We start from the raw sequence: 10983 nt of genomic DNA on the forward strand, positions 1-10983 counted from the left end.
GAGATCATTCTTGTGATATTTTGGTGAAGAATGTGGTTTCTTTTTTCTCTTGTTTGAAGAGGCTGCCTAAGACTAAGGTGAGGAGATTTAGATTAATTGCATTGGCAAAGGAAATCTCAAAACAACCTAGTATAGACTCTGTCCTGTGATTCACTCTTATGTAGAGTGTTTTGATGAAACAGAGAAAAATGATCAAGGAGAAACAACATATATGTTTCAAGAATTAAAGAGGCACCAGGAAATGGAATGGGACTAAATCCTGTGTTCAAGGAGATAAACAGGTTAAGGATATTAACTGGAATTAAAGGGGGTGGTGATGTCAGGGCAAGATCCACTCAGCTAAGCTTCCATCTTCTGAAAAGGAATTAAAGAAAAAATTAGGTGGTACTTGTCTTTAATCCAGGGACTCAGGAGACATAGGCCTTCAGATCTCTGCATTCAAGGGCAGCCTGGTCTATAGAACAAGTTCCAGAACCGCCAAGCTTAGGCACTGAAGGAAGCCATGGGAAACAGAAATTTGGTGAATATGTAATTGAACACGAGGCCATCTTACAGCCCCAGCAAGCAGCAAGACTTTCCGCTTTGGCCACGTGGTTCTGGCTTTAGATCAAGGATAGAAGAAAGGGGTTATGGAATCTCCCTTGGCAGCTAAGGAAAGTCGACGAGGCCAGGCATGTGCCAGGGGATGTCCCTGCATAAAGGCCCAGAGGGGCCACTGTGTGATGCTGTGAAGGTGAAGCCTGTATTGCCTTGGAGACTCCAAAAGGTTAGAGATGCCAGAGCCATGGGCAGCTTGGCATGAAGAACTCCAACAGGGCATGGAACCAGCCCAAGGGAGAGAAGTGTGTTTCGGTCAACAAAGCTGAAAGAAGTTGGAGCTCTGAAGAGTGCTTCGACATCAGACATGGAGATGCAGAGGTTGGGATCTGCCCAGCTGGTTTTCAGTCTTGCTCTGATCCAGTATTTCCTCACAGTGTTCCCTTTCCCTATGTTTTGGAATGGGTGATACATATTCTGTGCCATTATATGTTGGAAGTATGCGATTTGTTATTTTATTTTACTTTATTTTGATATTATAGGGAATTACAGCAAAGAGAGCGTGTGAATCTCAGAAGAGACTTTGAACTTTGGACTGTGATAGACTATGGGGACTTTTGGAGTTGGACTAAACACACTTTGCATTTGTAGCTGCAAGCTTATGGTCACCAGGGAGTGGAATGTGGTGGTTTGAATAGGTATTGCACCCATAAGCTCATGTGTTTGAATGCTTGGCTATAAGGAGTGGCACTATTAGGAGGTGTGGCCTTGTTGGAGGAGGTGTGGCCTTGTTGGAGGAGGTGTGGCCTTGTTGGAGGAGGTATGTCACTGCGGGGGCAGGCTTTGAGGTCTTGTGTATACTCAAGCTGCCATGAAGATAGTGAACGAAGCCTCTCAAATTGTAAGCCACTCCCAATTAAACATTGTCCTTTATAAGAGTTGCTGTGGTCATCATATTTCTTTACCCAAAACAAATAAAAACCAGAAACCCTAATTAAGACACATACATATGAACACACACACAAACACACACACACACACACACACACACACACACACGAGAGGGGGGCAGACAGACAGACAGAAGGACAGAGAACACAGCAGGCTGAGAGTATCAGGAGCTATGCCAGAGTTGTTTCTGCCATCATGGGTTGGAGGGTAACAATGTGTACACTCTTACCTTCTGCTTCTTTCTACTTCAACCCTGCCCAGAAGAAGAGAGGAGGAGGTTGTTTGCATGCTCATCTGGTTATAGAACGAGCAAAGGGAAGCTGGGGAAAATGGCATGGACAGAGAGAAAGTCTTTTGGGTGTTAAGGTGACAAACTCAGCAGCTTAGCACCAAGAACTCCACATAGGCAGAGAAGAAGCTAACACTCCACTGTCCCACTGGAAGCCAACACTTACCTTCCCTCCAGGAGTTCGAGACACCCATTGATATTTAGCTGGGCCTCAGCAGTTCTCTACTGGACTTTAGCTACTCTCACAGCCTTGCTTCAGCTTTGGCTCTAGATTCATAGGAACCTTGTGTCTCTCCAACTCCACTGCTGCTTCCCCAGAGGTGGCCCACTCACTCACCATGGTGTCTTCAGGTTGGAAGATGGTAGGTTAGAAGCATTCACTAGTCCGTGTTTTTTCCCCAAGAGAAGCTAAGTAATGAAGTAAAGCTAAACCAAGACTTGGGTACCCAGGAGACTTCAATAGTACTTGAGGATGAGCAGGTACAGCACCCAGGCCTGCTGGGTGCAGGGCTCAGCGTCCCAAAGGAGGAGCCTCGGCAGCCTGTGGGGCTTGGGATGGTGGCATCTGTAGGCTTCCCACCAAGTTTCAAAGAACAACACTACTGAGAGACCACAGCAGTGTGTGGGACCCAGAGAGCCGGATTGCCATAATGTGGATGATCTCGCTGACTTGAGAGATGCCCTGTCCTTTGGCATAAGACATGAGGTTTAATGAATAACCCTGGGGCCTTTTTAAAAAAATGAGGTTTAAGAGCTTGGAGAGATGGTTCAGTCATTAAATGTTGAAGACTCACAAACGAAAATGTCAAAAATGAGGTTTAAAGTTTTCAGGTGTTGACAGAATGGAAGAAGTGAAGAGGAATTTGAGGAGGGAGGAAGTGTCTCACCCTGAAGGCTATTAGGAGAAAGGGCGGAGTGAGTCACTTAAGGAGATGGGAGTTTCAGGACCAGCATGTACCTTACTGCTCTAGCAGCAGCTGTGTAGTGACTGGAGACAGATTGTTTGAAGTAGCTGATCCATAAATGAGCTTGAACAAGAGGAAGCAATATGTTGGTCTATTCATTTTCTTATGAAAGGAACTTTTCATACATGAAATCATAAGGCTACCTGTGACGTACTAGGCAGGATTATTTATACGGAAGAAATATAACTAAGACAAAGACATGGATAAAAAATGAAATCCAAGTCATTTCATTATGCACAGATCTCAGACACAGATTGAGAAATATGGTTCAGGCTGCTCAATAGTCTCGTGTGAATTTTAGGAAGGCAAAGTAAGGCCTGTGTAGATTCCTGTGTAGGTGATCTGCAGTCTGCTATAACTAGACTCTAGACTGGATCAGCAGATGAAAATCAGGCCCTTTAAGCTTTTCCTATTTTTAATTCCCTTTAACCTTTTCCTCTCTGTCCCAATTCGCTTCCTGTGGCAGCACTGGAATAAGAGAAAGACAGAAATAAACAAAACAACAGCGAAAACTCACAGTTTCTCTTCACTTGTTCCATTATTCAGATTGGGCCAACCACTCACATGTTGTCTCAGACAACTGACAAAGTCACACAAGTAATACACCCTGTGAAGGAGCAGGAGTGTGGGTGTATGTGCACATGTGTGCACATGTTTTAACTGCGTGAGTCTGTCATGCAGACAAGGGCGATCTTGCTTATTTCTGAGGAGTGTGTTTTGTAGTCTTGTTAGAAGGTATTTTTGACCTGAATTAGCTCATTTTTTCCAACCAAGAGTAGAGATGGCAAGAACATATTTGATTATTTTTCTCACATACCTACCCCCAACTCCAGTTACTCTTAATATAGCTTAAAATAGTTAACTGGGGGTAATTAGCTTGCCTGAACTGAAGCAATAGGTGTCGGGGAAGTGCTAACCTGTGGTGTCTGTTCTCAGTAAATGCTTTCTGCTGGGCTCTGCAGCTCCTCAGAGCTCACCACAGGGACTTGTTGTATAGTCCAGGATGCCCTTAAACTCAGAGACCCACTTGCTTCTGCTTCTAAAGTACTGGGATTGGGGCTGGAGAGATGGCTCAGAGGTTAAGAGCACTGGCTGCTCTTCCAAAGGTCCTGAGTTCAATTCCCAGCAACCATATGGTGGCTCACAGCCATCTATAATGAGATCTGGTGCCCTCTTCTGGTGTGCAACTGTACATGTAGGCAGAACACTGTATACATAATAAATAAATCTTAAAAAAAAAAATAAAGTACTGGGATTAAAGGCCTGCATCACCATGCCCAGAAATCCCTCCATCCTTGCCGCCATGTTTGAAGCCTCAACTGCCAATCAAATCTCAAGTCTCCTTGCCTCCCTATCTCCCTTGCTGTAGCAACTCTGGGTGAACAGCCTTTGGTTTTCTTTGATTGGTCTTTATGTATCTATGCAGTGCTTGATGATTCTTTGTGTAGTGAGTGGTATATAAAAGTATATATGTATATAAAAGTATGGGGTGTGGACTGAAGACAAGGGTCACAGAATTCCATGACCTAGTCATCCATTAATGAAAGACCCAGAGTGCAGGAAGGCAGGCATTTTTTTTTTCACTCAGTGGTTACCCTGGGACAAAGTAAAGATGGCTCTCAGGGAAGAATAGGCAGTATGTCAGGCAATATCCCACGGGTATCTGCTTCTCTGACTTAATGGGAGTCTAGGGTATATTTCAAAGTTAGGGCTATGGGGAGTGAACTTTGTCCTGGATCCAATTCATTATTTTGGTTTCTGTTTTGGCATGGAGTGCTTGTCTATTCCCTGGTCTCATTAATAGGTGGGCCTGGCATCCCAAGGTATTTGCCTTGTATGAACCAGGGACATGAGCTCATTATCAGTTTTGAAAGAGACAGAAGACACCTTCAGTGGTTAGTTCTACACATCTGTATCTGGAGCTTTGGCGTTGGGTCTAAAAGAGCATGTAAATACCCCTCCCAGGACCAACAATTGCTCCCACACTACACCAAAGGCTGGATTGGAAGAGTGAAGTGGAAGGTGAACTGTGGGGAGCTAAATGGGGGTGGTAGGTACTGTCGAGGTGAGGCAGGGTCTGAGACACGAGGTGTTCAGGAACTGCAAAGAGCTGTTCTGACTTTAGGCTTTTATATCAGGGTCTCAGGGAAAGTTGGACTAAACATAGAGACACCTGGGTGCTTTGGCTGACAAAGGTACTGGAAAGCAGAGGACGGTACTCAATTTCTATGATGAAATTGTTGTCTCTGTCTATCTACTGTTAGGCTCCGGGCTGAGTTCCAAGGTCAGCACATAGACTCATTGAGTACTAAGCACAAGAGCACCCATTGTGCTCTGAATCTCTCAGTGTATTGGCCTGAGTGGATCTTGACCTCCAGGCTATGCTCTGGCTCTCTTTATGGGCACATATCTGCAGCTTGCTGCGTCTTAGATCTCTCCTTGTCTATTTCCACAATCTTTTGACTCTACCCAGCCTTTCTGCTACCATCCAAATGAGAATAGCAAACGGTCCAAGATGGCCTCAAACCAATGTTTAGTAAAATAGTAAAAACTATTCACTTCACCTGTAGCTCATCTGGGGAGGTGGAAAGCAGAAAGTGGCAGAGCCCCGTCCCGATCCAGCAAATAAGAATGCCAGGAGGATAGGCCAACAAATTTGCTCTTTAGTTTGTTTTCGGTTTTGTTTTATTTGTTTTCAGAGACAAGGACTCCTACCTGTAGCCCAGGCTACCCTGGAACATTGAGTTCCTCCTGTCTCAGGATCCTGAAAGCCAAGCTTCCAGGTGTGAGCCACCACACCTGGCAGGTTTTGCTCTTTTAAGGCGTGTTCCCAAGTGTCCAGAGACACAGCATGGCTAAGAACTGCAAATGTCTTCCTCCCTCACAGGTGCAGAGCTGCCTGTGGTTGCAAAAGAAGACTTTTATTGTTCCTCTGAATAAAGCCCAGTTAGCCAGCAGATGGCTGTCCAACCACCAAATGAAACTGTCCTGAAGTTACTCCCTCTGCTCACAAAAATACCCATTTCAAGTCTTTTTCAGTGTTCTTGGCCTTGCTTTGATCTTTTAAATTTATATTAAGGATTCGCCCCCTCTTCCTCTTCCCTCCTGCCTCTGCTCTGGATCTCTCTAGTTATCTGAGAGTGGCTTGCTCTTTAGTCCAGACCGGCTTCAAACTTGTGATCCTCCTGCCTCCAAGCAGTGGAATTATAGGCATGTGCTACCACAGCTGGTTTGTTTTAGTTGACAAATAATGTTTTCACATAATCTGTGGGCTCTATACAATGTTGTAATGTGTACATTACAGAATGCTTAAATCAAGCCAGTGAATATACGCATTACCTCATGTCCTTGTTTCTTTGTGAGAATGTGTAAACATTGCCACCTTTAGCAGCTGTGAAACAGAAGCCTTATCTTGAACTATGCTCATCGTGCTGTGGTAGTAGATAAGATAACCCATTTTCTCCTCTGCACTCAACTTTGTGCCATTTGACTTGCATGCCCCAGGGAATGTTCTGGATTCCAACAGATGCTGCTACAATTCATCTGATAGATGCCATAGTGTGCACCTCCTCATCCACCATTTTGGAAGTGAGCCCTGGCCCAATTCTTTCTTTGTAAACTGGGTGAATGTGACAGAATAGCCACTGGTTCTAAGCAGCGTAGTCTACCCAGATTAAGCACTAAATAAGGCCAGTTATATTTGATCATGACACACACAGGTGTGTCCCCAGTTTTCTAAAGTTCTAGCATCAGGATAAGATAGTGGCTGGGTGACATCCAGAGAAGCATATCTGAGATTTTGGGGCTCCCATGATGTTGGCATCAACATTTATCTTTGTTCAGAGCCTGTCTCTTTTGAAAAACAAAAACAAAAACCTCTCCCCACCCAGAAAAAAAAAACTCTCAACAAACAGAGGAGAAAGACAATACCTTTTATTACTGAATAAGCCTTAAGCCAGATGTGATGAACCTCACGGAGAGTGTGCCATGAACAGAAAGAAGGGAAACTCAACCAGATATCCCACATCCTCCAGGGGTGGACTTGACTGGTACACCAGGGGAATAAAAAAAGACAGACACACAGACATACGGGAAAGCTCTCTGATGGAGAAGCTGCAGTACCCTGAGATCTCCTTGTGTTTATTTTAAAGAGTTAGATAGTCAAGCAAGGTTATTGTATAAGCTGAACAAAGAGCTGGGTATAGGAGATACAGGTAAACAAGGAGCCTGGCTATCACACAGCTTACCAAAGAGGCAGGCATACCCATCTTGGTACTCACAGTCTCTGTAGGGGAGTGGTCTTCAGGCTATGAGCATCCAAGGGGCAGGACGCTATGGTGAGCCTTTTCTGTGCACACTGTTAATATTTGCACTCAGGTTATAAGGGAAGGTCTGGCCATTTCCCTGAGTCTAGCCCAGGGAAGATTTGCTATTTTCCATGAGTCTAAGGCACTGGGGTCCTTGATGTGTCCATGCCCATGTCAACAACACAAATTTACAAAGGATGTTACTCTCTCCTTATAAAGGGACATGCATTACTACACAGGTTCTTTCTGGTAAATGGACACTGGTCCTCAAAGGGAAGGGTTTGACTGTACCTTGTCATGCATAATTTATCCTAAATTTGTTTGCTGATTGAAGCAGCAATCTGCTAAATAATTGGCTTTGTGTAAAGGAAAAATAAACTTCTTATATCTTCCTGAAAGGAAGCAATTTTGTATTTCTGAAGGAGGTACCAGGCTCCAGTTAGGTTCCTACTCTACCCTAGAGGCTGAGATAAGGACACAGTCTCCACTTCTGTCTTCTTCTCCCTCCTCTTTCTTCCTTCCCCCTCACTCCTCCCCATCTTTCCCAAGGAATGCATTTAACCCAGGGCCGAAACCATGCTGGGCAAAGGTTCTAACATTAAGATACAACCCCAACCCCTTTTTTTCTCCTTCCTTCCTTCCTTCCTTCCTTCCTATCTCTCCCTTTATTCCTTCCTTCCTTCCTTTCTAGCTCTCCATTTATTTCTCTTTTTCATTCTTTCTCCCTTCCTCTTTCTTTTTTTCGGTCTCTCTGTCTTTCTTTCTTCAAACTATGTCTCGCTATGTCGCCCTGGCTTTCCTAGATCTCACTATGTAGACCAGGCTGTTCTCAAACTCATAGAGATAGGTCTGCCTCTGCCTCCTGAGTGCTGGGATTAAAAGCCTGTGCCACTACCCTATTTATTGATAACTGCATTTCAAAGAGAGCTAAATCTTAGGTCTTGAAATAGATATCTCTGAGCCAGAAACATTATTAAAGCAAGAGCCTCACTAAGATTTTGAGAGACTTTAAAAGAACAGGGCATAGTGGCACACACAGAGGGGTGGAAGGTAGGAGGATCAAGAGTTCAGGGCCACCCTTGGATACATAATGAGTTCAAGGTCAACCTGGGCTAGAGATTCTGTTTCAACAACAACAACAACAACAGCAACATTTTTAAAAAGACTGACATACATCTGACCTAGAAGAAACTTACTTAGTTTTCTAACATAGGTAAGACAAGGGGTCCTCTCTCACACACACACTGCCTTTTACAAAGCTAATGAACATTTTTGTGTATAATGTATATGTGACGGTACATGTGTTGTGGCTTGGGGATGGAGCTCAGAGGACAACTCCTTGGAGTCAGTTCCCTCCTTTGACCTTAGCATGGCTTCTAGGGATCACTCAGGTCATTATTCATATACCTTTACCTGCTGAGCCACCTTGCCGGCCACCTTCCCTTATTCTGAACAAAGAGAATTCAGCCTTTTGGCTTTTTAATTGTATTACCTTTACCCCTTCCATTTTCTCTTCTTCCTCCTTCTGTCTCTTGGGTCCTTCCAGACTTCACTTTCCTAACTCTTAAACCTACAGCCCCTTTTAAGCCTACAGCCCCTTTTATTAAAGCTATTCCTCCCAACCTGCCATTTAGTTACCACTGACCCTTCCTTGTGCTCGCCAATTTCCCTACCTGTGTCCTCATTCCTTCCTCTCTCATGAGAAACAATTGATGCTTGGTACACTTGAAAGAAGCTGAGAGGAAAATGGATTTTTTTTTTAACTGCAGGAGGAAAGGGTAGGGCAGTGTTAAAGGGCTAGTCTTTGCCTTTGAGAAGGAAAATGTTTTGTTTTATGCTCCTGAGATAGCCAATAAAGCTTTGTTTGCTTGCTTTTTTTGTTTGTTTGTTTTGTTTCTTAGGGTCATGGCAGAGGAGCTCTGGAACCATTCCTCCCTGTCCAGCTTCATCCTTGCAGGCCTGTTCAGCCACTCACCTTATGACTCCTTCTTCTTCTCCCTGGTGCTTCTGGCCTTCGGAGCTGCTGTGCTTGGTAACACCCTCCTCCTGATGCTCATCCAGGCTGATAGACGCCTGCACACCCCTATGTACTTCTTCCTCAGCCAGCTCTCCATCATGGACTTGACTATGACATGCACAGTGGTGCCCAAGATGGCAGCCAACTTTCTCTCAGGCAGGAAGCTCATCTCCCTGGGGGGTTGTGCATCTCAGATCTTCCTCGTGGTCATGGTAGGAGGAGCTGAATGCTTCCTCTTGGCCGTCATGGCCTATGACAGGTACGTGGCTGTCTGCTACCCACTGAGGTACCCTGTGCTCATGAACTGGAAGGCCTGCTCTTTACTGGCCATGGCATCCTGGATGGGTGGGATGGCAGACAGTGTGACTGATGTGGGTGTGGTCTTCAGTTTCCCCTACTGTGGATCTTTAGAGGTGGACCACTTCTTCTGCGAGGTCCCTGCCCTGTTGCGCCTCTCCTGTGCAGACACCTCACTGTTCGAGGACCTCATCTATGCATGCTGTGTGGTGATGTTACTACTGCCTCTTGGGGTCATTGTGGCTTCCTATGCACGAGTCCTCACTGCTGTGATTAGGATGCCCTCCACTGAGGGGAAACAGAAGGCCCTCACCACTTGTTCTTCTCACCTGGCTGTGGTGGGCTTTTACTACGGGGGAGCCATATTTAGCTACATGCAACGGGCCTCAACTAGGACACCAATGGGAGATAGAGCCACCTCCATCTTCTACACTATCCTGACCCCAATGTTCAACCCACTCATTTACAGCCTGAGGAACAGGGAGGTAACTAGTGCCCTAAGGAAGATGCTGGGAAGGTGGGGCTTGTAGGGATTCCCAGCATACCTTCCTATGCCTTCTTGTCTTTTCTGTCCCTGCCTCTTTCCAGGCTTCCCTCTCATTCTTATTTTTCCTTTATGCCTTTTTGGGGCCTCTCAGGCTCTATAGAACTAGGCTGTGAGCTGAGAGTAACCTGTGAACACATAGGACACCTGGAGGGATGGTGATAGAGCCACAGATTCCTCCTCTGAGAAACACCATTTTGAGGATTCAAAGCCCTCTGTGAACTGAAGAAGCAGTAGACACCCTGTTTCTGGCATCCCTGAAGTTAGCCTTTCCTCTAGCTCCATATTAAGCTAGGGATGTGGCTCAGTTGGTAGAGTGCTTGCTAACATGCACAAAACCCTTGAATCTACTCCCAGCACATGACCCAGACATGTTAGACCATGCCTATAATCCTTGCTCTTGGGAGGGAGAGGCAGGAGAGCCGGAAATTCAAGGTAATTCTTAGCTATACATTGAGTTCCAAGCCCAAGTCATGAGCCGACCCTGTTTAAAACAAAAATAATGAGCAAGAAAACAAACCCAAAGAGACCATAGTGAACCAAGACTGAAAACTTTTCACAGCTCCTTTTTCCATTGAAATGTGGTATGCAGAGCTTGATTTATAGAAGAACTGAGGAACTTTGGTCACTTCTCTGCGGACTTCATATTCCTCATCCATACAACCATGGCTGTTGATAAAATCACCGAAGAGTTTCTAGGCATTCACTAATAACATTCTTTTCTGTGAAACTTCATTTTATGTGTCTTGTTATTAGGAAATACAGTTTTGCGTCTTTCCACAGCCATACTTTATCTTTTCTATTAAAAGATGGATTTTCAGTGTGTTGCTTAGGCTAAGCTGGGCTCAAGTGTCCTTTGACTTCAGGACTGATGTCAGACAGAAGGACCTTGTAACATGGTAACAATAGAAATGAGACCAAGTCACACATTATAAGTAAGACAGGTAAACTGTTGCAATATCTGCCTGAGCTGGGTGGCCTCAACTACAGCTAAAGACAAAACTCTGACCCTCAGTCCAGATTAGGCTGCTGGTCACTGGACAAAGAGGACCACAGATTTTTATTAACTTTGGAGT

The 10983-nt window shown here is 44.9% G+C and overlaps 1 protein-coding gene across 1 annotated transcript; it reads left to right on the top strand.

Annotated features, from left to right (window-relative positions):
• Positions 1-8954: 8954 nt before the first annotated feature.
• On the top strand, positions 8955-9893 carry LOC127208745 (olfactory receptor 2M3-like). The gene has a single exon (XM_051168308.1). The coding sequence runs from the start codon at positions 8955-8957 to the stop codon at positions 9891-9893; it is 939 nt and encodes a 312-aa protein (XP_051024265.1).
• The last annotated feature ends 1090 nt before the right edge of the window (positions 9894-10983 follow it).

Source organism: Acomys russatus, chromosome 25 (genome assembly GCF_903995435.1).
Source record: "Acomys russatus chromosome 25, mAcoRus1.1, whole genome shotgun sequence".
Taxonomy (NCBI): domain Eukaryota; kingdom Metazoa; phylum Chordata; class Mammalia; order Rodentia; family Muridae; genus Acomys; species Acomys russatus.